The sequence below is a fragment of the Alternaria atra genome (genome assembly GCF_907166805.1).
Source record: "Alternaria atra isolate CS162 genome assembly, contig: 29, whole genome shotgun sequence".
NCBI classification, from domain to species: domain Eukaryota; kingdom Fungi; phylum Ascomycota; class Dothideomycetes; order Pleosporales; family Pleosporaceae; genus Alternaria; species Alternaria atra.
In genome coordinates, this window is record NW_025091327.1 from 482,075 (window position 1) to 507,694 (window position 25,620).

The 25,620-nt window shown below is 51.0% G+C and overlaps 8 protein-coding genes across 8 annotated transcripts; 3 read left to right on the top strand and 5 right to left on the bottom strand.

Annotated features, from left to right (window-relative positions):
• Positions 1-2,408: 2,408 nt before the first annotated feature.
• Positions 2,409-3,115, top strand: ALTATR162_LOCUS8456 (uncharacterized protein; the record flags this gene model as incomplete). Its single annotated transcript, XM_043316086.1, has 2 exons — positions 2,409-2,700; positions 2,751-3,115. The coding sequence occupies 2 exons, from the start codon at positions 2,409-2,411 to the stop codon at positions 3,113-3,115; spliced, it is 657 nt and encodes a 218-aa protein (XP_043172021.1).
• A 1,183-nt stretch (positions 3,116-4,298) lies between these two features.
• On the top strand, positions 4,299-5,920 carry ALTATR162_LOCUS8457 (uncharacterized protein; the record flags this gene model as incomplete). Its single annotated transcript, XM_043316087.1, has 4 exons — positions 4,299-4,381; positions 4,433-4,590; positions 4,750-5,199; positions 5,262-5,920. 4 exons carry the CDS (start codon positions 4,299-4,301, stop codon positions 5,918-5,920), a joined length of 1,350 nt encoding a protein of 449 aa, XP_043172022.1.
• Positions 5,921-6,067: 147 nt separating this feature from the next.
• On the bottom strand, positions 6,068-7,536 carry ALTATR162_LOCUS8458 (uncharacterized protein; the record flags this gene model as incomplete). The annotated part of the gene is made up of 4 exons (XM_043316088.1): positions 6,068-6,705; positions 6,766-6,939; positions 6,995-7,319; positions 7,381-7,536. 4 exons carry the CDS (start codon positions 7,534-7,536, stop codon positions 6,068-6,070), a joined length of 1,293 nt encoding a protein of 430 aa, XP_043172023.1.
• A 1,012-nt stretch (positions 7,537-8,548) lies between these two features.
• ALTATR162_LOCUS8459 (uncharacterized protein) lies at positions 8,549-11,686 on the bottom strand (the record flags this gene model as incomplete). The annotated part of the gene is made up of 6 exons (XM_043316089.1): positions 8,549-9,027; positions 9,083-9,878; positions 9,934-10,526; positions 10,576-10,742; positions 10,787-11,438; positions 11,488-11,686. The coding sequence occupies 6 exons, from the start codon at positions 11,684-11,686 to the stop codon at positions 8,549-8,551; spliced, it is 2,886 nt and encodes a 961-aa protein (XP_043172024.1).
• Positions 11,687-14,992: 3,306 nt separating this feature from the next.
• On the bottom strand, positions 14,993-16,745 carry ALTATR162_LOCUS8460 (uncharacterized protein; the record flags this gene model as incomplete). Its single annotated transcript, XM_043316090.1, has 3 exons — positions 14,993-16,258; positions 16,307-16,615; positions 16,665-16,745. 3 exons carry the CDS (start codon positions 16,743-16,745, stop codon positions 14,993-14,995), a joined length of 1,656 nt encoding a protein of 551 aa, XP_043172025.1.
• Positions 16,746-17,239: 494 nt separating this feature from the next.
• ALTATR162_LOCUS8461 (uncharacterized protein) lies at positions 17,240-20,372 on the top strand (the record flags this gene model as incomplete). Its single annotated transcript, XM_043316091.1, has 7 exons — positions 17,240-17,311; positions 17,487-17,496; positions 17,549-18,389; positions 18,444-19,294; positions 19,352-20,258; positions 20,305-20,323; positions 20,370-20,372. 7 exons carry the CDS (start codon positions 17,240-17,242, stop codon positions 20,370-20,372), a joined length of 2,703 nt encoding a protein of 900 aa, XP_043172026.1.
• A 49-nt stretch (positions 20,373-20,421) lies between these two features.
• Positions 20,422-23,583, bottom strand: ALTATR162_LOCUS8462 (uncharacterized protein; the record flags this gene model as incomplete). Its single annotated transcript, XM_043316092.1, has 1 exon — positions 20,422-23,583. One exon carries the CDS (start codon positions 23,581-23,583, stop codon positions 20,422-20,424), a length of 3,162 nt encoding a protein of 1,053 aa, XP_043172027.1.
• Positions 23,584-23,971: 388 nt separating this feature from the next.
• Positions 23,972-25,583, bottom strand: ALTATR162_LOCUS8463 (uncharacterized protein; the record flags this gene model as incomplete). The annotated part of the gene is made up of 2 exons (XM_043316093.1): positions 23,972-25,485; positions 25,532-25,583. The coding sequence occupies 2 exons, from the start codon at positions 25,581-25,583 to the stop codon at positions 23,972-23,974; spliced, it is 1,566 nt and encodes a 521-aa protein (XP_043172028.1).
• Between the last annotated feature and the right edge of the window lie 37 nt (positions 25,584-25,620).

Sequence of the window (25,620 nt, forward strand, 5' to 3'; positions counted from 1 at the left end):
ATTGAGGTTGAGATACTGGTACTTCGGTCAGCCTAATACGCGTCTTGAACAGCTTGCGCAGCTTACCTACCGTTGGTTTGCTTGAGTTGGAATGTCTCCACACTCATATCTTCTTCGGTACACTAATCAAGTGGAGTCGTTCAAGAATGATAGCATTATGAGATTTTTCTGTAGCTGGGTGTGGGTAAGTTTTCTACTTGAGATGGCGGGTGCTTGAAACTGTGTGCCAGCCACCGGATATACTGGGGAGGCTGGTCGCATCACCGCTGGGATCACATTGGCGCGACGCATGTATCAAGTCATGAATGGAACCGGGAATGAACAAGTTTCTCGCATCTACCGCATGTCATTCGCCAGATAGTGTTGCGGTATGTCTGCTGTGCTGTCACTGAAGATAGCCACGATAGCTTCCCCGCGGTCATGATGTACTAGCCCCAGCCTGAGAGGCTCGTGCACGCCACACGTCCATCTTCTAACGCCATGTCCCTACGGAGAAAACCGATCATGATTCTTAAAACTCACTACAGCTGCTCTTTTCGACTACTTTTCCTGTTCTCTACCGTACTGCGACATGAATTTTGAACGTCGTTGTCTTCATCACCGCCCTTGTCGCCTGCATCCTGGTTAGGCGAATATCTTGATTTCCAGAACTCTCGATTGCGTCAATTGCGAGGCTCAGTCAAAAGGCGTATGCCCAAGCGGAAGCATCCACTTTTGAAGTGTGTTGCTGTGACCACCTGGTGACGGCTCCAAATATGCTGCTCTTTCCCCATCAGAGGCTGTGTCATCTAGACACCGCTTTGCAATAAGGCAGCCAGGCTATACTGATGAATTTGAACTCCAGAGCTTGGCGCTCTAATCCTATTCCAGTCAAGGACGGTGCGCTGTTCGTCTGTTTAGGTTTCCACATCAGTCTGGGCTCTGAACGATGTAGCGACATAATATTGGCTCGACACCTTATGCCCCCGATTCTAGGAGCAGCATCTGATGTACAAATACAAAATCTTCTTGGCTTCAGTCGCGCAACAGGTGGGTTCGGAAACGGGACGCGGACGCCAAGCCTACTGCTTACGGCTGAAGTACCCGTACAGCCGCATCGTCTCCTCAGGTCGGCGAATACTGATTTTGTCACACAATGCAGCGATCGGGTGTTTATGAGCACGGCTTCTCAGGCACCCAGCCCAACTTTACAATCCCCCTCGGGGTAATGTTGGCTCATGCTGACTTCTTGTGGGCCCACATGCGGGTTCTGCTGTTGAGAAACGGCCCCATGCCCTAAGCACATCTTGGTTCTCATTTCGATTAACAACGCCACCAAAGGAAGTGAAGTTGTGATTGCTACTGCGCCTCACCGCCCTATGTAGACCTGAGGTTTTTGCGGGTCGCTTGATAAAGTGCCATCAAGGGAAGCAAGGCGATGGGCTTTTGTTTCGTGATGCGTTGGTAGTGTAGGTCTAATAAACCATCGTAGCATCGCATGGACTTTCCGTTATATACACCGTTGCTCCCGCGATGGAAGAGGGCTGTGCTAAGGCTCTCACGCTCAGATCAAATCCTGCCACGGGGTACGGGTCGGCCTTTAGGCTCGTCAATTCTTCGCTTACTTTCTTTCAGCTACTAACGCGAAGTGTAAGGTCAAGCTTCTGACAATACACCAAAATACATCACACATCGCCAGCCACCATAAGGCGGATGGGTCAACTATACCACATTGGATTACGCGCGGTCTTCGATTGGTGGGTGCTGTGCACAATGTTTTCCTGCAGTGCTACCGATCAGGTAACGCCACATTCAGGCGTTCCTTGCGTGTGCTTCGAGACACCTGGGCATGGAGATACATGCTCGTCCGTGTGCTGTTCATCTTTGAACTAGCTGCCATGCCCCGTACTTTATCATATCTACCGCCTTGTTGGTAGGATTTACTGCACTTACTCTCGCTTTGGTCCGATCTTTGTTTTTGCGCCGTTTGGTTTGAACAATATACTTCACTGCGAATATTACACATCCAAAGCCCCTTCGTTTACATTAGAAGTATTTCCGTCATGTCTAATTCATCATTCTACGACTTTCATTGCCCAACTGGAGGCAAGTGGTAAGGCAAATCTCAGAAGTTAAGAGTGACGCGGATATTGACAAGCTCCAGGTATGCCTGCGCTACCCAAGGTGGAAGCAATTTTGTTGGGTGCTGCACGACCGATCCGTGTACCAATGGCTGCCAACAAGGAAACATCCGTCCCGGTGCATATAACACCTCACATTACGGGGAATGGCCAGGCGCGTCTTGCGGAGTAGCCAGCGATTTCTATACATGTGACGCAGGAGACTCATTCTGGGGATGCTGCAAGTCGAATCCATGCGCAGCAACACCACCGTCCACATGCGTGGATGGAGACTTAGTTCCCGCCTTCATGGATCGACCAGAGCAATTCAGAGTCTATGCCTCAGGTGTTTCGAGCGCAACCCCAAGCGCAAGCCCCACACCAGGTGACAAGAAGAGCAATACTGGTGCTATTGTTGGTGGAGTAGTTGGAGGTGTCGTCGGCCTTGCTATCATTGGACTCATAATCTTCTTCATTCTTCGTAAGAGACGCAACCAGAAGCCTGCCGAAGGCGAGATGGGTGCAGCGGCCATGGTCCCAATGATGCAAAACGAGAAGCACGACCACAACAGGCACCCATCACACTTTGATGGTCAATCGCGTATGTTTTTCCCATCAACTCACCTCAAAATACACTAACAATCATGACAGCACCCCCTACATACTCTGCTCCTATCCAGGACTCTTACCAGGATAACTCCATTACCAAGGGAGGCCATCAGTCATACCACCAATACGCCAGCCACGCAAGCGAGCCTCAAGAGCTGCCGGCAGAGGTCTCTTCATCCAACACACACCGATACTCCGAACTTCCTGCCGGCGCATCAGGGGGCATGGATACTCGAAGGTTTTCTGAACTTCCTGCCGATGCTACAGGGCCCGCTCCTTCCGAATTGGAGTCACCGCAAGTCTCTCCGAGACCTCCACAAGCAGAGTTCTCGAATGACATGGCTAAGCGAACGAGTCGAGGTCAAGGGTTGGGAGTGATGACTGAGGGACCGTCGCAAAGGAACTAATTGCGCGAAGATCGTATCGTTTCATTGAAGGCTATTGTTCGTTCGCTCAAGATCTTGTATTTGGGCGGTTTCCTTAGACCTTATTCCGTACCTGCGTATCATACCCATCTTAACCAGCGAATGCATAAATGTATAATTCAACAGGCATATGTCCAATATTAGCACAGTATCGAGATCCCATCAAACAAGATTCGGTCAGGCTTACCCTTCCTTCCCTCCGAACGATCTCCCCTTTTCTGAGTTATATTCAACAATAACAAGACATCCAATGTATTCACAATAATCGATAGCAATATTGAAACGAGATAGGCGAATGTATATACACATAGTGCACATTGTCGCGTTCGTGTTGCATCTTACGAAAACACGAGCTTCTCCGGAACCCCGCTGGCGGTGCAGCTAAAAGCCCGCCACCCTTGAAATAGGACCCAAACGTCAGCTCTTCCACAAATGCGTCTCACCGCGCCGCCACACGGCAGCCATTGACTTAATCCGGTTATCCCTCACACCACCTCACAACCTTGGTCCTAATCATTACTCCCAGGATGTGCGTGTTTCTGGGTATTCAAACTTTTTCTCTCACAGCTCCATGGATTAGCTTTGCGCGCTGGTGCTGCGCCCACCGGTCTGGTACGAAGATGCTCGTTTTTTTAGGTTGAAGCGCAGCATCTATACACTCGTTGCACTCTTCGTTGATATACCAAAATTGTAGGCCGCCTATGCTTTTTGGGTAAGATCACGATCCAAGAAGAACGAGCTGCGGTTTCTTGGTAGTGCTGAGGAGATATGCATGACATGCATCAAATTCCTCACTGGTAGGTAACATCCGGCGAGGCTGGCCCCATCATGTGGCAGTGTACGGGGGCGTTCTTGGACTTTTTTAGCTCGAGGACTACAGAGCAGATGCGTCGTAGAGTCGGTAGTCGTGATGTAGGCCAGAAAGATGGCTCAGCCGCGGGGTCGCCCATTGTTCGTGGGTATATGCGCACCTCATCCGCTAGATATGCGGCCTTTAGGTTCAGGTCAAGTTTCAGTTTTACTTCCTTTCGATCTCTATTGTCTGTTGCGAATTACCTAGTTTGGAAAGTTGTTGTTTGCTTTCAGTCGCTGCTGCTATTCCGCGTTGGTCGTGCTTGCTTCATCTGCCATTGACGGACGCACTACAGCCTCATCACCTAGAATCATGTCGGCCAACCTCACTAGTAGACAGGAATTCTCTCCTTCCTGTCCCGCTGGAGGTACGTGGTGGTCATGCGGCTACGGAACGTGAGTAGCAAAGCTCCTTCCTATCGTGTCTGATAGCTAATGTAACTCCAGATTCTTCGTAGGCTGCTGCGCAAGAGATCCATGTGAGATCACCTGTGCACAAGGCAATCTATATCCTGGATCCTTTGACGCAGCTGCGTACGGGTTATTCCCTGATGCTACGTGCGGAACTGGAAGCAAATTCTACACATGCACTCCAGCTGATGCTGGTAAGTCAATGATCAACATTGATCAGCCTTGGTCGTCTACCGAAGGCCTTCCACTCCATCTACGACTAGATTGTACCCCCAGAAGAACTTGCTGATTGAGTCTAGAACCGTTTTGGGGATGTTGTAAAACAAACGCATGCTCCCAGTCTGGCTGTCCAGACGGCGATCTTGAACCCGCCATCATCAATCGCCCGGACTTGCTCAGTGCCTACCACGCCACTGGCGGATCTACAACAGTATCCAGCGCTACACCGACATCATCACCATCTTCATCTACCGAAAGTGTATCCGTAAATGTAGCCAACGCACCATCATCCACAACTACACCTGGATCAACGACTACATCTCCATCAGCCACTGCCTCAGCTCAAGCCGAAGACAAAATACCAGTCGCTGCTATAGCGGGTGGGGCAGCAGGTGGCGCTTTTGCGCTAGCCTTGGTCGTTGGATTCGTGATATGGTTTATATGTTTCAGAAAAAGGAAAGGAAAGAACGATGAGAATGGAGATGGAATGGAGCGAAGACAAGACATCCTACCTATCGGCGGAATGACGGAAAACCAACAATCGCAACAACATCAAATACACATACGAACGAAGTCAACCGACCGTAAGTTGATAAAAGTCTTCTCTCCAACGGACTAGACTGTCAAACTGACATGACAGATACAGCACCGCCATCCTACACGTCCCCAACCCCAGGCTTCGACAATACCTTTTACAGCCAACAATCCCCTCTTAACCAGCACCCGCAATCATCTTATCATCCTCAAGATCCGCGCTACATAGCTTACGCACACCGCGACCCGAACTACGCCTCTAACAACCATGCCTACCACGACCATCCACACGACTGGCACCCACCACCCCAAGAACTCCCCCTCTCAATTCCCTCGACCATTCCTACACCAGCCCAATTCCGAGCTCACAAATCCATGTACGGACATGCAAGAGGACCTTCTGAACTATCAGGCGACCATCCAAGGAGTGAATTAGACAGCGGAGGAGAACTAGAGCCGGAATCGCCGGTATTGAGTGGTATTTGGCAAAATGAGCAGGACTATATAGATAGACACGTAGCGGGTCCGGATACTCCACAGCAGATGTGGATGGCGCCTCAGGATTGGGGATCCCGGAGTACTAAATCTACAGCTCTTAACCAGCAGAGACCTGGAGAACGGACAGGAGAAGTCGAGTCAAGTGATTTTAGAGGACCGCAGGGCTTGGGTGTGTTGGACGATACGTCGGAGGGAACTGATAGAATGGAGGGGCACAGAGCGGAGCGGAGAGATGTGGGAAAGAGAAGGAGAGGCGATCATCACGCTTTGTGAGGAATGTAAAGTTTTCTTGCTAGTTAGTCATATTTCTTGTTGTAATGACGAAATTTTGACTACTTTCAATCGTTGTAGCAAGTAAGACATACATACTCTAATGTCACACCTAACACATCCCCACACCCCCCATTCCTATAACCCGCCTCAGAAAACTGTCCCATCACTCAAGATGACAATCGGACTACTCTTCGTCTTAGGCCTCTTCTCCTTCGCAACCTCCCTCCCTGCCTTCCACGTCCCAGCCTCGAGCAACTGCGCCATACTCAACTCCACCCCTTGCATCCTCTGCAAGACCAACTTGTACAACTTATCCACCAACACCAACGTCATCGCCCGCCACTCCACAATAGCGTCGTCTCCAGCGGGGAAAGATGGGAGACCGCTTCCGTCAGAAGTAGCCTTGAGACCACGGTCCAAAGACGCAGGTTTCAGGGTTAAAACACCGAGATCGACGAACAAACCGCCGTTGCGATATTCAGGGAGGGCGGTCATGGAAGACATATTTTTCCATTCTAGGGACAGGATGCGGGTGAAAGGGACGGTGAGAGAGTAGGCGAGCCATTGGGTTAGTTTGTGGAAGGGTTGGATGTAGGTGCTTTCGTCAGAGTTGCCTTCTTTGGATTGTGTTTTCAAGGTGGATAAGGGCCATGCGTCACCGAGGGCTTGGCCGTTTACCACGGTGCGGTCTTGCGGCCATATGGGGATGAGTAGGTTTTGGAGTACGTCCCAGAAGGTTAGGATGTCTAGGGTTGAAGGGTCGGTGGTTGTGGTTTTCATGTAATCTGTTTTCGATTTGGTTAATAAAAGTGAAATTAAGTAGTGATTTGTTGGGAGAAGCTTACCAACAACGTTTCCTGGACGACCTTGTTCGCCGAAGATGGTGGGATGAGAAAGCAATGATTTACCCAGACTGCGGAGTAAGTTGGCTCGGGAGTCGACGCCTAGCATGGGGTTGCTGTCGGAGATTTGGAGACCTTCTGATAGTGCCTCTGTCTTCAAATCTCGTAGTCCCTTTCCTACAACGCAGCACAGTCAGCTTAAACCTTATTTGGCCACAGAGAGCACACATACCATCAACAATCGGCCCACCATCTTTTTTCGCAGCGAATCCCAAACCCTTGAACATGTACAAACTCGCCACTGCAATCCCCTCGCTCCTCTCATACTCCGTTTCCGTACCCGGCTCCACGTACCGCCAGTGGTCCCCCGCACCAGCATCCAACAGCACAGAAACGAAGAAGAGATCAATCAACCGACGAGTAAGTTCTAGATCGTCGCATCCATCCTTCTTCCACTCATCGAGTAGGTTGGCTATGCGGGGTACACCGCCTACTTCAAAGTGCTGCCAGCGACCGTGAGGGGGAATGGTGTGGAATTTATCTGGTCCAAAGTCGCGCTGGTGAAATCGATATCAGCAATCTCCAGGATACCAAAGTCAACAAAGTTGAACAACAAACCTTGATAACAGAAGTCACGTAGTCCGCAGCCTCGCCCAAACGCTCCTCGTGCACATCAAAGTGGCTCAGCTTGCCTGCTTCGGCAGCCTCTCCCACAATCTTGGCACGCTCTCGCACGGCGCTGAGTGAGAGGAGATATTTGACTTTGTCGTCCATGTTTATGTTGCTGTATGTTCGAGATAGGTGTATAGGAATCACGAAGCTGTACGTTGAAGAGTAGGTGTTGTCAGGTAAGCAAGTGGGGTTTAGCGCCGCACTACACCGCCTGCACTGGCCCGAATTAGGTAGTTATGTGCTACAAGAACCACTTTTACGGAAGCAGCTCGTGACCTTGATAAGGGTATCGGCGTTTGCCGACGGCCAAGTTTGTGACTGCATTTTGTTCGATTGATGAGAAATACAGACTGTCGCTTGCATCGAATGAGGAGAAGTTGAGAATATACATTTCATTACGGGGTTTATCATCAGTCCGCTGACCGGCACATGCCAAGCTTGGAGTAATAGCTGCTGCATCCATATATCAAAAGGTTCGAGAGGAGCCAGCTATACACCCGCTCCTCATGCCAACTCTTCCACCAGTGCCCTCCTTATGCGACATTGCTATGCTCGCACCGGTCCATGCCCTATCCAGTGTCTGAATATTCTCTTGTCGTACCAACCCGCAAAAGTTGCGTAGAAAAATGCGTCCTCATGGTCGCGAATGAAACAATATAACTAAGCCCCCGTAACTATAGAGGCTAAAAAGCATGACAAGCAGCATTCGCCTTCAGTATACATGAAGCGCACTCGATGCGCGCAGCCAAGCGCCTCAACGAGACGAAGGTAATCGACAAAGGAAGAGTGAAGATGCATAGGCGAGCCTAATATTCTAGGAGTGCGAGCGCGCTGAAGCAGGCCACAGATGAAGGCTTCCCGAAAGATACCCGAAGGTGGAACAAGTGGTCCTCAGGGCGAGTGTAATGCTCTTGCTTTCCGCTGGCATGCCATGCGTAAGAGGTATCAAATCCTAGAAGTGCCAAATAAGAAGGAAACCAAAAAGCAAGTGTCGCAGAGACCAAGGACTGCTTTTGAAGTGGTATGTTGAGACTAAAGGAAATACCGTGGTATCGGATGCGGCGTTGGTCATTAATGTTAAGGTCAATAGAGGCGTAGAAAGGTATTAGTGAAATCAATCGTCGCTGTTGAGTGAGCGCCCAGGATCGCTCGTGTGTGGTGTTCGCAACTGAGAAGAGCTACCGAAGCTAGATAATTGCTTCTCTGGCTCCTTGTGGCTAGGCTTTCGCTTGAAAAAGTTCATAATCTTGCCGGTCGTCGTCTTCCTGCCGGGACTAGAGCAAGTAGGCGATGTGGTAGTCGAATCGGGGTTCGGAGGCGCAAGAGAATCCGGCGCTACTTCCTTCAACGGAGCTCGTCCATCCGCATCTCCGTTCCTAACATCGCGAGGGCGTCGCTTGGTACTCACATGTCGCCACCAGCTCGAGTCACGCGACACATCCGAGCGCGTTGCGTTGCTATCGGCGCTCAACTTGTTGTGTGTGTCCCATTGTTGCAACTTTGAACCATCATAGTTTCCATTAGCAGTTTGCGAGAGATCGACCTGTGAGTGACTTTGCGACGTCGGCTGTTGCGCGGGGTAAGGATCAAGAACTTTTTCCACAGTTAGCTCATATGCCATGACGGGTCTCAAGTGACGTTTACTCACCCTGACTGCGCCTGGCCTGGGAGGGAGCTGTGACTGGTCTGACGCCATCTTTCTTCGGTGACGACGACCTTGTCAAAGTGTCCTTGCGATCAGTCTTTGACCGATCCTCGGCACCTGGAGATTGCCCTTTCGGATCCAACGCGTTTGGTGTCTGTGTCACCAGGATCGCAGTGAGACTGGGGTCTCTACTTCCTCGTCTTGACGAAGTGGCATTCTCGGAGGAGCTCGTGGCTCTTTGGCCAGGAACGGCGGTCGTCGAAGATCGCCGTGAGCTCTTGTCAATAATTGAAGAGGATCTTCGTGATTCAGACGTCGCTGCTGGAATGGAGTAGATAGAGCCTGTCGATCCTCGGCGGGTCGCTTCTTCTGGAGAGATGGTCTTGATCGCACTTAGCGGTATCTTTACGGCGGGTCTGCTAGGCCCTCCAGAGAGTGGACTCGGAGTTGGATCGACAGCAAATCCAGGTGTTATTAGTCCAAGATTCATACCCTTGTTCTTCCTTTTCTTCTGGCGTTCTTCGTCGATCTTTCTCTCCCAAACAGCCTTATTGGTCAGAATCTCGTCGACAGCGAAGTGCATCGCAGGTAGGATGTCTGTGACAGCCTCGAACAGCGGCCTAGCGAAAATATTCATAAAGCCGATCTGGGATTCACCGAGCTTGATAATGTCCTCTCGTACAGGTGGGCCGCCGAACAAACAGGACGGCATCTGCAGCTCCTCTTCCATGAGACCTTGGTTGCTGAATTCATCCGTAAGAATGTTGGCCCATCTGGCAGCGGTCTCGAATTTCCGCGCCTGATTAGAAAGGTTAGGTAACAATGCGTTAGTAGGGTGTTGCCGCAAAACTTACCACGTTACAAATATCTGCGCACTTGATGAGAAGCCCACATGTCAAATCCTTTTGTTCTTCCTGTACTTTAGCACTCCATCCGTCGACTATCCCCTTGTCATGTGCAACCTTTTGCTGTAGATTACCCAAGTCGCTCATATATTTGAAATGGAGACCCATGTCTGTTGCGAGGATGTTATTGATCATAAGTTTCCGCATCGCAGCATCAGCGAATGCTCTCGGCCAATAGCGGCGTAATATTTGAGAGTAGGCAGCGCAGTGGAAAGATTCTAGGACGGATCGGTCGTTGTAGAGTTGGGCTAGTGGTGCATTTAGTGCTACTAGAAAAGCGTTGTTAACTCCCGGATGACCGACATCATGTCCGATGGCAGATATTAGCAGCGTAAGCGCATCAAAAGGCTTGAGAAGCTCAGCGATTGGTGATTTCGGGGTGGAGATGCTGGATGAAGCCGAGGGGTAAGGAGGTAGAGTGCCGATTCGGACGAGAAAGTGGAAGAGAGCTTGGAGGACATCGACAACGTGACGGAAGTTGTGGTACTTGACGAATTCGTTGTAGGCGGTACGACTGGCCAAAAGAAAGACGATCATCTCATCTAGAGATTCGTTAGCAGATAAGAGAGTACTGGCATGCGCTTCACTTGCCTTCAGTTATCGTCCACTTCTCTAACTCAGGCATTTGCAGTGCATGCTTGAGCATGACGAAAGCACCATAAAGAAGCTCATCGTCGGTGAAGTCGTGCGCTGAAAAGGCCCAAGTACCTACTGCATCTTCAACAACCATCTGGCGATCTTCATCAAGGTGGAAGTCCCTATTGCTGTTAGCCACGGGTCCCACGTTATGGTGTGTACATACGTAGATTCGAGTGAGTCGCCCACTGTCTCCGGGTTACAGATACCAGTCATCAGATTTGACACCATGGCCTCCCGCAGATAGGCATATGGTTTCGTATCGTCGACACCGACCCAAGACAGCTTCCGATTTCGCTTAGTAGTCAGAAAGCTTGCTTCTTCTCTCGAGAACTCCTTCTGTAACCGATAGGCGTGGACGGCCAAGCCAAGCATGCGATCTCTGGACATGGGACTTGTCAGAACGTCAACGGCACCAGCGTCCAGGTATCGGGTCAACCGAACATTGTCGCCGAGGGAAAATGATACCTGTAGACCAGGCGACGGCAGCGGGCCAGCTGAGGACGGCTCTTCGGTACCCAGACCTGAGAGCATAACGACAGGTACAACGAGTTTGGAGAAGTTTCGCGACGAGATTTCGGAGGATATGTGGGTGAGTAGGTGCATGGCGTAGATGTCATCAGGTTCGCTGGTATCCATCCGTGTGAGACGTGAGGAGGTGGGTGACGGCGTGCGCGGTTCGCGAGACAAACGCTTCATGCGCTGCTCTTCATCGTAGGGTATGTCTATTATGACAAAGGTAGGAATGCTGGATTTGGTGGAATCGATGAGCTGGTTAATCTTCTGTAGGCACGCGCGGCCGGTGCTGCAGATGTGTACTGTTGGATGTGTTAGCAAGGATATGGGCGCGGAAGACGGACGTAATACCTTCAGTGGAGATGGACAATATCGCTTCGACATTGTCGTGTACTTCGCGCGGTGATGTCTTGCCGATGGCAAAGTAGCTCTGTCCTACAGTTCCAGAGGTGGTTCTCGCAACAAGCGACTTGGACAGCGTCTCTTTCCGCACATGCTCGTCGTTGGCCCGTCGGTCAATGTAGACAACATTGCACGCGCCATGTTCCATTGTCTCCGCCTATGTGCGGCGACCAGACAGCACTGGTCTCCAGCGCAGAGGGGAGGGGTTTGAAGAGGAGTCGCAAAATAGAGAGGGTGATGGATCGCGATGAGACGTCCGAAGGGGGTCGAGTAAAGTTACGGGTGAATGTGAGGCGGAAGCGTGGTGGATGCGATAGCCAATTGCAGGTGTGGAGCGCAGTGAGAGTGGACACAGGAGAGCTCCGGACGGTACGGTGCGTCTGGAAGCGTGGGGGAGCGCAGAGATGGGATGGGCGCGTTGGTCTGAGATGCACTCTGAAACGACGACGTCGGTGGGAGCTCCAGGGAACCTAGGGATGCGGAGGGAGGCCGCCAGTGCACACGACACCAATCTGCTCTGTTTATTGTATACGTGCAAGGCGCAACGGGCGGATGCGACGAGGAAGCCGGGTAGCGACGTGGGCGGGAAGGTGCGATGGCGGGAGGGCACAGCACGCAGCTGCCTCGCTCTCTCTCTCTCTCACTCTCACTCAGTTACAAGCGGGACTCAGCAGCGGGCGAGCCTCGAGATGCGCAGCGCACTGGTGTCTCTGGCGGATTCGGGTGCAGCGTGTTTGAAGAGCGTCTTCGACACGGAGCGCTGTCTTCAGGGCGCCGGGTGAGGTCGTGGTTTGGTTTGGTCTGGTCGCAGACGCAGGGGCTAGTGGTCCTCGGCGTCAGTGTCGCATGAGCGCACTCGCAGTATGGGCTGCACTCTGAGCAGCATCGGGCGCGGGCAAGGTCGTGAGGGTGAATTGAGGGCGAGAGCAGCAAGGGCAGAGGTCGGGGATAGGAATCGATTGAGTGTGGTGGAGGAGAGGTGCAGGCGTTGCGTGATTGGGTTACTCGAGACGAAAAGAGGAAGGCGCGCTGGTGGACAATCCCCACTCATGTCGAAACTGACCAGCAGCCGTCGAAGCCTCCAAGCCTTCTGGAAGCTTTTCTATCCGTCAAATGCTCCGCAGCGTCACCGCACGCCCTGTGACTGCCGATGATTATGCGACTGTCTCGCCGAGCGCCGTTGTTTGGCCCTCTCCCACGATGCTGGCGACGCTGGTAGCCAGACGTTCACACGCCCGCCCTCCCTTCTGCCCCGGCAGGGCTGCGACGAACCCAGAGAGCCGCTCGGGGAAGCTTGGCTGCAGCACGGCTTCGGTCCTGAAACGCATCCCAGGGCTGGCCCAGTTCCCGCACGCTGCAAAGATTACATACAGCACGCCTACCCCTACTGCTTGCACTACTACTGGCTAGCATCCGCTACTCGCTGTGCGCTGGCATCAGCTTGCCTTGCCTTTCCTTTTTGCTATCGTACGTCCGTCTGCCGTCGGCGTGCATCTGACGCCCACTCGCTCACGCCCTACCCCCGCTATTTATTGCCACGCACCTCCGTCATCTGCCCGAAAGAACCCAGTTCAGAAGTATTCTGGAAGTGGCGACTCGTGTGAAGCTGCCTGCAAATCCCATCATTCGCCAATGCTGCACGCTGTGGGGGGAACAGAGAGCCCCTGTTCGGTCCGCGAGCGGGCGATTGCTTGTTGATCAATCACTGCTGATCCCCGCCCGTGTCTTCGTGTCTTGCGACACTACGCTCTGCCGCACACGGCATATGCCGTTGGATCATCCGCCTCGACATGTCCGTGAGGGCCTTCTTTCAGCCGCCTCATCCAGCCATTAACACGATTGCGGCAGGTCGCTGCTCCACGCCGAAGTCTCGGGCACGCTACACGTAAGCAGCTTGGCCCGTGACCATCAACGCAGCCATATTCGCTACGTACACTGCAATTAGCAAGGAGCTGCGACTACACTAAGAGGGGGCGCTAAGAGGGATACCATCTCTACCTTCTCCGCTATTCGCTCGACAAACCTCGACCCTGCCACATCAATACAAGATAACGCCGTGACAAGGCTGCTGATCTAAGTCTTGGTAAGCTGGAATCCGGGGTCAACACCTGTCACGGCCATGAACTGTATCATGGCAAATCGTGACAAGCTCTCGTCCCGCTGCCTGCACGACTCCGTCCGACCCCGGCGCCAAGGGTGCAATGCTGCTATCTTCCAATCAATAGGACAGTTTTCAGTATAATGCGAGCTGGCAGACGACTGCAAGAAATAGAGCCCCGTCTTCTTTGGTATACCGCGTAACCCTGCAACCCAACGAGAGGCGTAGTACTACTGAGACCGTTCGCATTCCAGATTCGCCAACGGCCCTTTAGCCTACAAGCTATCGCTGACTATGTTTGAGGTTCAAAAGTACCTCATTCAGCTGACGTGCTACAGGGTCGATTGCGCGTTAGAGGGAATGGCCTCCAATCGAACAGTCCGGAGTCTCAGTCGCATGTACCAAATATACGGCTTACTACTACCTTAGACATGGAGGCAAGATAGACGGCGCCATGGCAATCTCATTTACCTCCTACACGGTATACATACAGATTGGCAGAGCTGGGTGGACGGGGGTCGCCCAGAAGCACAATAGAATCTTATCCAAATATACACTTATCGGGCCTCGGTGCGAACCTTTTCAGTGACATTCCTGCCTGATGTTCTAGAAACACTCGCTAGTATAGTCAGCATCTTACCTACCACGCGTCTCCAAGACTTCACAATACCTTCTTGATACCCAAAGACAGATACCCTGTCCGTTCTGTGTATCCATGTCAAGGGTCGGTCCTACACTCGGAGCTCTCCAGTCTGGCTCTTGACGGACTCCTTAGAGTCCGAAGGAGTCCGGAAGCCAAAGTCAAAACACTGAGACTTTGCTGCTCTAGCACTCTAGAGTCGGGTGAACGTTAGTGCTATCATCACGGATGCGGAGATGCTTCTCAACTGCGTCCCGTGTCGGTATCGCAACACGTTGGGCACTTATAGGCTAACTGCTGTGCCGCCAAGGTTTTCGACCTGCTGCGTGCTTTATCTAAGAGAGAAACTGGCGAGTACTGAATGATACTACAGTTTCCATTATGGAAGCAGGCGCTGTCAGCAACTCTGTTGGTCATGGCTACAGACACGAAAATATCAAGAACGGTGAGGATGGCGTACGGATAGATCGGACCCGCTTAGCCTGCGGGTTGACTCTCCGCGGTTGCACTAAGTGGAGCAGTAAGTAGTTCGTAAAGCTCCAGAATGCTTATCTCAAGTATCATCTACCTACATTCTTCAAACTCGAGTTCTTGTACATAACCTCTGTCTTCATGAGTTGACGAGTGATGTAGTTGTCCATCAAACGAACTGATAGTGATGTCGTGATGCATGAAACGGTCATGGTTTACTTCAGGTATATTATCCTTCATATGTATCATGTCGCGACAGTACTAACGACGTATTCGTAGTCCTTCCTTAGTGGTACTATAACACCCTGGTAAAACCTCTCCCTGAAATCATCGTCATCCAAACTAAACACCGAAGCCTCAAAGTTACAATGAATACACCTCTGCGTCGCGTCCGCATAATTCCGCAACTCCCTCGTACGCAAGCCCTCGGCCAACCGATCCGCAATAAGATAATCGGTGAAAGCCGTACGATTACCTGTGGCATCTAGGTCATCTGCGGTGACAAACGCATGCAGTGGTTTGCCGTATGAGATCTCTAGTAACGCGACGCCGAGAGCGAAGATGATGCTGTTCTTGATGATACGCATCCTTTGGCTTTGCACTGGTATCGTGGCTGCGGCTGGGAAGTCACGGGATATGTAGGGTTGGTCAGATAGTACGGATTGGCTTAGGATGCAGATGTCGTTCAGGTCCCAGGTTTCTTCCAGCCAGGGCGTGTTGTGGAGATGGTAGACGGCGGATGCGAGAGTGAGAGCTAGGGTACACTTTTCTTTGATTTGGAAGGTTGCACCTTGTGTCGTTATCATCTGTTGTATTGTGACTCGTTTGTCAATGGGGTTTGCGTTGGGAGGGTGAAGAGTGTGGATGTGGTGTTTGGCGAGCTTGTCGCTCATGACACCTATGCAGTCAAGGCTTGGACAGCTTTGCAGTGCTGCGCATAGGTCGACGATGTCCGGGGCTCTTTTCAGGCATTTCCAGTGATCATCCGCTTTCGTGTTCGAGTGTATGACGATATTGGGAAGTAACGAGCTGTTGTTAGGCTTTGTTACGTCGATTATATCTACAGCTTCGATCTCGACTGGGAGTGGTTTCCAAGGAGCATTTTGCCCGGAATCTGGTGAACCGAATGTGAATACCAGCTTGAAGGTAGAAGGCTTGCCGGACTCTTGGTCTCTTTGTATGTCAAGACGCAAATTAGCTTGATGCGTACACTGGCACATGCATCTTGAGGACCATCGCGTATTGAAGGCGTCATAAAGTTTTTCTGCTTGTTGCCGAAACTTCAGCAAATACTCCGTGTTCGCTTTGCGTCTTCTCTGAAGTCGTAATGGTTCAAGCGCAATCGCTCCCGCAGTGAGGCTGGAAATGCGGTTTACGTCTTCTTCGATGGATGACAAGAGCTGTTTGTACTGCTTCGACTTGAAACCCCCTTTGATTCGTATGAACGGATCGTTGAAGAACTTGTTCCGCGCCGCTGCATCATTACCTCCTGTTGGAGTCGTCCAGGGCGGCTAATAAATCTTAGCAGATCCTCACCTTCCGCACACGACTGCACTTACCTGAAAATTGTCGCGCAATTGTAATTTTCGGCCGAAAAGGTTGATTTTCTTGTTAAGTTGCTTAATAGAGGATTTGAAAGGCAAATAATTACTTCCCAGTCGATTGCGCAGAGCCTCATTGAGCTTGGGGCTCTCCCATGATGACGTTTCGTGATGCTCCAACAATTGATACAGTTGGGCATCCGAGAGGGCAAGTGGACTCAGTAACTCCTCGCAGGCGTTTCTGTAGATACAAGAGATAGTCACAAATGAAGCATGCAGATGTTCGAATACCTCCTCGTACTTTTGCATACTTCTAATTGTTGACAGCTGGGGTGAAGTCAGTAATGGTATGCTTCGCTAGAACTAGATTTCGTACGCCCTCCGCATAATGTTCTAAAGCCGATATAACCAACGGAATCGAGCCGAGTACAATTCCAGCTACTTCGAATCCAGACATGACGAGTATAGGTGTAACCTTGCGACGTTACTATAATCACCTTGTTAACCTGGGCGTTCCCACCAAGTGGTGGTGAGACTTACAGAGCATGCAGTTGGAGGTATTATGGTTCCAAAATCCTCGGCAATCCAATAGTCGTTGCTTGTCCGCACGGACAGAAGATGTGTGCAAAGAATGTCGTGGTAGAAGAGTAGTTCTGGCATACTTACCCGCATCACTATACCCGAAATGCTCTAGTCGGCAGGTGCCCCTCATAGCATTCTCATAGATGACAGCTCAGCTGCGCTCTAGTCCTCATGTCTTCTTCCACTTCCTAGTGAACAAGATGCCATACCAAAAATATGGACAGCACCATTTCTCACATCCATGCTAGCTGCGTCCAGGCTTTTCTTGCGGTAATCGATGCACTGCAATCCCCTTCTCATCAGAAAAATTTAGAAGATGCGTATGATGTGTTTGATAGATACAAACTCTGGGCTGGAAACGTTGGCGCTATGCACAAAGGTGCCAAGTACGAGATGTCTCTAGATTATCGGCTTAGAGAGGCCTCCTTCTACAAGGATCAGGTATGAACTCACGTCCAACACCTACACCGAGACTTACACTTTCTTAGGTATCGAAGTTATTGCAAGATCTGCGGAGCTCTGTAAGGGAATTTGCTTCGCATTGAAGAGACCTTTTCGCAGTCACTTCAAGTTGTCGATCTATGGACTAAGCGCTAATCACGTACTTGTGTCACAGCTGGACAAAGGTACGATGAGCTCAAATTCATACCTAAGATTTGTTGACTTAAACTTCTCAAGCATTGCATGCGATTACGCATGAGAACTCGGCAGCCCTTAGGGATGCAGTTGAAGACTGTGGCCTTCTGGATACGAGCTTAGACGACTTGGACTCCAGTGATTCACCCTGGGAAGTTTCTTCTGATTCAGAAACGGAACTGCCACCCGAGCAAGGACACTCTCCGTACATACCAAAGCGCCCTCATACAGAGGCTCCAACTCTCTCGCTTGGTGTCGCGACTACTGAGGCCTTGCCATTAGACTCTACCAAATTCGTCGTCGAATGTCTCTGGAAACTACCTATCCGACGTCCTGCGCCAGTTGATCGAATGCGGAAGAAAGTTAGTGCAGATACATCAGGCTACGTTCCGTTCGATATCATGTATGTCAAAGATAAGTATCCCAACGTTCACGAAATTGTTGCTCTACGTCTAGCAAAGATGATATCGAGACGCAGGCAGCTTATCATGTACCGCAAAGACCATACAAAAGCCTTACAATACGAAGAAACGCCGTCATCAGACACGTTTCAGCTCAGCTACCGTCATCAACCCAGGACGGATGGAGGTGATGGCTTCAGTGAGATCACTTCCAGTTTCAAAACACCGAGTCAAACCACTGGAATTACCAAAGCAACGACACTAAAGCCTAGTGCTCTTGTGTCAGCAATGAAGCCCGTGGTAGGGCTTTACACCCCTTCCATATCCACTTCCGGATCTTCCACGGCGTCAGAGCAGGCAGGGAAAGATATTGCGATCAGAATCCCGAATCGACCAACGGGAAAAGACGGGAAAGCATTAGAACATTTTATTTGTCCGTATTGCTCCACGGCTCAAATCATCATTGATGAGCGTCAATGGAAGTAAGTACATGTAGCTGGTCGCTGCAATCTAAACAGCTGACACTATGGGACTAGGAAGCATGTCTTATCTGATCTACAGCCGTACATCTGCACATACCCTGAATGCCAGCTGAACGAATATCTTTTTGAAACTGTGGATGACTGGTTCAATCACGAGTCAAGAACGCATCGTGTCGAGTGGTTCTGTAACACGGAATCGCACGAGTCCTTCTGCGAGATGTCGGACTTTTTGGATCACATGCACACAATCCACTCTGAGCCCCTCAGTGAAACACAGCTCCAGAACTTACATCACGGCTTCCAGAGACCATCGCGTGCAGCCTCCGGTACCTGTACTTTATGTGGTAAATATGCGAATAAGCTGAAATCGCATCTTTCACGACATCTCCAGCAGATCTCTTTATTCGCGATACCTCAGACCGACTATATGGCTCATTGGGAAGAAGCGGATACTTCTTCGAATGCTGCGCGGCAAAGCGCTCCGGAATCCTCTGGTTCACACTCCACGAACAAACATTCGGAATCGTCTTCGGATGCATCAAGTCTCAATTTCAGCGAGGAAAACCACAATACTGGGAATGAGCGCAGCCCACAAGATGGTGAACGACACGAAGACATGGCGCCAGACATGTCTGAGCATGGTGAAGAGAACGTAGATACTTCGTGGGATCAGATTGCGCCAAAGTTCAAGGAAGCCCGAACTGCGATGCGCAAAGCGAGAGAAGCAGAAGCCCTTGCAGAGCCACCTTTGCCCCTTGCTAAAAAAGTCTTGGCCGGGCGCGACTCACTTGAGCTTCTCCGAGAGCGTATGATATTGTACGAAGCAGAAAGACCAGAAAGACCACAACAGACAGAAGTTATCGTCCCCCAAAGCCCCAAGTCTGTAACTTTCACGAGCGAAAAACGTAGAATCATTTCACCAGGAACAGTATCGCCAGTCATTAGACATAACAGATATGTAGAACAGCGACATGGCTCTTCTACTTCATTAGTCGGGCAGCTACATGAAGAGACAGAACCGTCGTTACAGAAGGCATCTGATGGCTGGAGCTCTTTCGATGGAAAGCAGGAGAGTGCTACAGTCTCGCCTCCAAGTGCCACAAATGTGGAGTTTGAGAACCGCTTTTCCCCTTGGAATCTTTCAAATACATCAGGACTGCTCTCAGGTACTATCGACACTCCCGGTCGAACATCAGAACTGGCCGAGGATCCTCGAGTAATAGTGAGCGACGCAGGGGATCAACAACTATTACGACACGTACGAAGACCGACTGCAACATTCAATATCGGCCACGACCCTGAAGACTCCGAAGAAGCCGCGGCAGAGAGACTGTACACTACAGGGAGGCCTTATACCAGCTCCCTCACCATCCCGACCGAAAACAAGGTCTGGGCGGATAAGTATTCTCGAGATGTAGTGAGCGATGCGGGGCATCAACAACAATTGGTTCAGGATCCTCGAAGTGTAGTGAGCGACGCGGGAGAACAGCGACAGTTGCAATATTCAACGACTGGAGTCAATACCAGAGAAGAGGCAGGCAGGAGGCCATATACTAGCCTCCTCGGCCCCCCAGCCGAATTCACAACCTTGGGTACCCCGACTTACTCCAAAGCTGACCACATCGATGAGGATATTCAAGAAGCTCGGTCATTTCCTCTAGGTCGATCGCCAGTGGCCGTTAGTGTGGATTGTTCGCCTAGCGACTTTCGAAGGCGAGCGCGAAGGAATACTGAAAGTAACACTGGAGAGCAACAACAACAACAACTACAATCACCAACACCAGAAATCGACACTGGAGAAGAGGCACCCAAAAAAGACTCCGAGGCCAAATTTGAAGCCGACTCTGAGGAAGAGGCAGCACATAGGCCGTACATGGAGGGAAACGTTTCGAAAGAAGATGTAGAATAAACACAGCATTATTTCCACATGCCATGTAAGTTTGACGCACATGCAGCGATCAACAAGTCTAAGAATTACAGTAACGTACAACGCAGCTCGAAAGCCACAATCCATATAGCATCATCAGCACATCTATACACCGCCCTGCTGCGAAACAACGTCCCCACACCTCCCACAAACGTCCTCCTTCACCTCCTTCACAAAGCGCCAACACCTGGGACACTTCTCCCTACTAGGCGGATGTACGAGCACCCTCGCCTTACCCAACGACTCACTATCGCTCGAGAGTACTTCTTCCTCACACCACTGCGACTGCTGCTTCATCACGTCGGGATCCTCTGCTGTGAAGACGTCGTTCGCAGAAGCGGTAGAATCAGACAGCATACGGAGGTTAACCTCGCTGATAACGAAAAGACCAGCAAGTTGAGTTTCGACGTCAGCGAGCTTGGGAGTAGAAGGCTGCATACAAGCCGAGAACTCCGCGTGAAGTTTCTCGGCGTTGGATGATGGTAGATAGATGGTAGCTGCGCTCTCGAGACTCGAACCGATCTTCTTATCCGCACGGAGGCGCTCCTGTGCAATCTTGATCGCTGCTCCCAGTGTACTAGTAGTATCAATCATAGACTCTAGACTAGCCGATTCAGATTCCCTGAGCGCGGGGAGAGGCGACCAAACCGCACGTGCAGGATGACTACTCTTTTCTTTGAGCTCATCTGGGACATGATCCCAGACTTCTTCAACAAGTAATGGACAGACTGGAGCAAGCATCTGCAATAGCTCATAGAAGATAAGTCCCAGAACGCGCTGAAGTGTCTCGCAATCATGCTTATCGCTAGTGTAAACCCGGTCTTTGAGTGTTTCGAAGTAGAATGCGCTGAGATCCATTGAGATGTACTTGTTGATCGCGTTGACACCCTTGAAGAACTCGTATTTGCCGAAATGATTGTGCACTTCCGCGCTGACTTGTACCAGTCGATGGACGGCCAGGCGATCTGTGAGTTCCTTGAAGTTGGTTATGTTGAGTGTGAGGTCGTTGAAGGAGGCAAAGGGTGGCGGACAAGATGGTAGGGAGAAGATGCCCAGTAGCCATTTGAAGGTAACACGATACTTGTGTAGAGCTTGGTTCACGGACATGAGGACGGGCTGGCCGATTGTGACATCGCGTGTGTAATCGCTGCTTGCGGCCCAGAGGCGGAGAGCATCGGCGCCCATGGCATCGTATGTTGGCGTGTTCTTTGCCGCAGGGTCCTGCTTGACGCCCTTTTGCTTCTTCCGCTTGACGGGTGGAAGGAGCTCGCCCGACATGATTTGCATTGGAGAGATGACGTTACCGAGAGACTTGCTCATCTTACGACCATTGGAGTCGAGTGTGAAGCCATGAGTGATCAGGGTCTTGTACGGTGCTTTGACGGTCTCGGTCGAATAAGATTGGGTAGCGACATGGGTGAGGAGTGATGACTGAAACCAGCCGCGATGTTGGTCGGTGCCTTCAAGGTATACATCGGCAACAGGTTGGTCACTTTGCTGTGGAAGGAGCGTCCAGCTAGTGCCGCTATCGAACCAGACGTCCATGGTATCTCTACCACGTACATACGTTCCGGTAAGATGCTTCGGCTTCCAGGCTGGATCGTCTTGCGCATCCGTCCACCAAGCGTTGATCCCACGTTCTTTGATCACTTCGATGACATGGTCAATGACTTCAGAGTCCATAGTCGCTTTCAGTGTATCACCTTCGACCTTGTACAAGGCAGGAATAGGGACGCCCCAAGCGCGCTGTCGCGAGATACACCATTGACTTCGTCCTTGGATGAAGCTCTCGAGACGACTTTTACCAGTCTCAGGCATGAATTTGACATTGGCGATTGCTTTCATTGAGGCGTCTTTAATGCTCTCTACGTTGGCAAACCACTGCTCAGTAGCTCGGGTGATGACAGGCTCCTTGGTTCTCCAGTCGATAGGATACTTGTGACGGTAATTCTGCTTGCCTCGGAGCATGTCCAGCTTCTGGAGATAGTTGCACACAGCATTGCTACCCGATTTCTTGATATCAGCAACAGGTAGTCCTTCCAAAAGCTCGGGCTGCTCAGGGAACGCATCCTTTGTGAAGGCGCCGGCATCATCTATGGGCGCAAAAGCTGGGACGTTGAGCGCCATGCAAACGTTGTAGTCGTCCATACCATGTCCAGGAGCGAGATGAACCAGCCCAGTACCCGATGAGTCGGTGACAAAGTCCGCATGAATTATCGGTTGGAGTCCACTAGCCTTCTGGAACGGGTTCTCATATTTTACTTGTTCAGCAATATCGGCTCCACGCACATCTGCTACGACGACTTCGAGCCTCCGTTCCAGGATCTTCTCGTATTCCGCTACTCGTGAAACAGCGATCAGAATCAGCTCGCCGTTTTCCTCAATGTCTCTGACTACGCAATACTGCATGTCCTTGTGCACCGCGATCGCCTTGTTCGCGGGTAAAGTCCAGGGTGTGGTTGTCCAGATGACTACACTAACCTCGCTGTTTACATCCTTCAGCGCTCCGTTCTTCAATGCCTCCGACAGGTGCACCGGGTACCGAACAAAAGCAGCTAAGCTCTTATGTCCCTCGTCATATTCCAATTCGGCTTCCGCAAGCGCTGTTCTTGAGCTTGGGCTCCAGTATACCGGCTTGAACTGCCTATAGATCAAGCCCTTTTCAAACATGCTCTTGAACACCTCTAGCTGCCTGATCTCGAAACCTCGTTCCATCGTCTGGTATGCGTTGTCCCAGTCGCCCATGACAGCCCATTCTTTGAAGCCCTTCTTCTGTTCTTCAATTGTCCGAGTCGCCAACTCGCGCGCAGCGTCGCGCACGCTTACAGGATCTGCTTGCGCCGCATCCTTCTTTTGCGCCTGGAGAGCCTTGATTTCGATAGGCAGACCATGACAATCCCATCCAGGGATATATGATACCTTCTTTCCTTGTCCAATCTGGTGTCTACAGATGATGTCCTTTGTGATCTTGTTCAATGCATGCCCAATGTGCAGTGGCCCATTGGCGTACGGTGGTCCATCATGCAGAGTAAAACTCTCCCTAGGCGTACTGCCTTCTTTCTCGCCGTTATGTCCATTCAACCGCTTCTCCAGGTGTCCATAACGTAGAACGCGTTCGGGGCTTGCCTGCCACGCATACAGGTCATCGGTGCATCGTTTGAGATAGGTGGGATTCGTTGACGCTAACGGTCGCGGCGGAAAACTAGATTTTGGTAGTCGGAGGGTGTTTGACCATGATGCGCGGAGGATGCGTGTTGGGGTTAGCATAATAGCATCCTGGGCGGGCGAATCGGCGTGGAAGTGGTGGTAGGTGTTCCAATATTTTTTGGATCGAACACTCATTTGGTGATGGTTCGGCTCGGTTCGGTGATAGTACGGAGATAACGCTGCGTCATGTCCTCCCACATCGTAGTATGAAGATGTTGGTCGTGAACTTTCGAGTCGACAAGCTTTGTGAAATAATAGTATAATACGAATAGTATATAGAAATTAAGCTATTCATAGCGCACTTCCTGAAGTCGGTACAGTGCGAATTGTTCGGTGATAGCAGCCCCTGACGACCATGCCACAGGCCAGTGCATATCCAACATTCATGCCTCGTACAGATCGACCTAGTGCGCAGAGCTCCCCACACTAGGTGTTATGACCAGCCGTCTTAGTATACAGTCAACGAGCTCACAGCTCCATTCTTCAACACCTCGAAGACCATACCTGGAAACCCAAACAACTCTACGTTCCCAACATCTGCAGCACCCTCCATCAAGACACTGCCGGCATTCGCAAACTTGCTCTTCCTCCCAGAACTGTCCTCCCACCCTCCAAGAAGCTCGCAGCTGCTACCCGGGCTGTCACCCCAACCTCTGTTTAGGGCCATGCCACGTTGCTGCAACCTCTCTTGCTCTTCGTTCTCGTAATATGGCTTGAAAACTTCCTTCAGTCGGCCTGAAATATCCCCAAAGTCCATTTCAGAACTGAGAGGGTCACGATACATAGCTGAGGGCACATGCTCGAGCGTCCATCTACTTCGTCTGTGTCGATTAAACTGGTACGAACCAGGCACGTTACCGTGGAATATGACCTTGGTTGCAGTAAGATGGTTTAGAGGTTGTGCACTGAGCTCGCCTTGGCTGTGCAGTTCTGACTCCCGTCTCTCTGCAGTAGGAGAAGGTGGAGAGATCTGCGTAGGCTGTGAAATCAGGATATCGAAGCCGTGGTAGTAGTAGTTGTAGAAGTGCTCAGCCGCTGCGACTTCTCGCTCCTGAGCTTCTAGTGCGGCTTCGTCATCGTCCTCCCATGCATCTTCGTTGTTGCTTCTGGTCACTGACCCGTGGTCTGAATCATCATCATCTGGAGTGAGTCCACTGGGCGAGAGATCCGATGCGTCGCTCGTCCTCCGGTCTTTGTGTATTGATAGCCGATGGTCATTCTTACGATATATGGACTCGGGTGCACCAAGTTCCATGATCAAGTCCTGAGGCGTTGTCTCACTAAGGACGATCCAGAATGGAGGACTAGAGCGCCGGACGAGCTCTATCCGACCTTCTCCATGTATTTTGACCGTCTCAATCTCGTCTGGACCACCGTCCTTTGCTTTTCCTAGGGCCAGCGATCTCGGATTCGGTGGTACTGCTGTGAATAATGTCCCACGAGCCTTTTGCCAGGATTCGCCGTTGAAGACCGCCATAGAAGTTGCTGGTCCTGTGGCCGACGAGGACAGGAGCGAGATGAAGTCTTTCTTGGGAGAGTATGCGGAGTGTTGAACCGGGAAGTTGAAAGCTATCCCCGGATAAGATAGGTTATATGTGCCTCTTGCGTTGGGGTCTTCAGACTTTGGGGGTATGTACTCGCCGCCATACGTTGGTCCCAGCAGCTTGTCGTAGACATGCCGAAACCTCGGCCCTGACGCGTTTCCTGAGAAGCCTATTTCACCAGGCTTGTACACCTCAATATCCTTATATACCAACTTGGCTTTGGCGAAATCGAGCACTTCGATGAGGCGCAGCCGCTGGTCAGGTCCGTCGAACTGTAGTCGCAAACCGTTGTCTGGAAGAACAACTTGGACGGGGGATGAAATAGGTCGTAACTCGTCGTGGTAGAGCTGGAACCGTGGAAAGGCCTTGACCTCGGCTTTGATGGTCGTCAGTACTTCGTGTAGGGAGCATCCGAGGGCTGTATTTCGGTCAGCTTGGTAACTCAAAAGACGGTCGCAACGGACTCATGAACCCTACACTGCGCCCTGGCTGAAGTTGCATATTTCCATCTTCCATGGTGAGTCTTTGGTAAGTGTATGAATGTAGTAGGTTA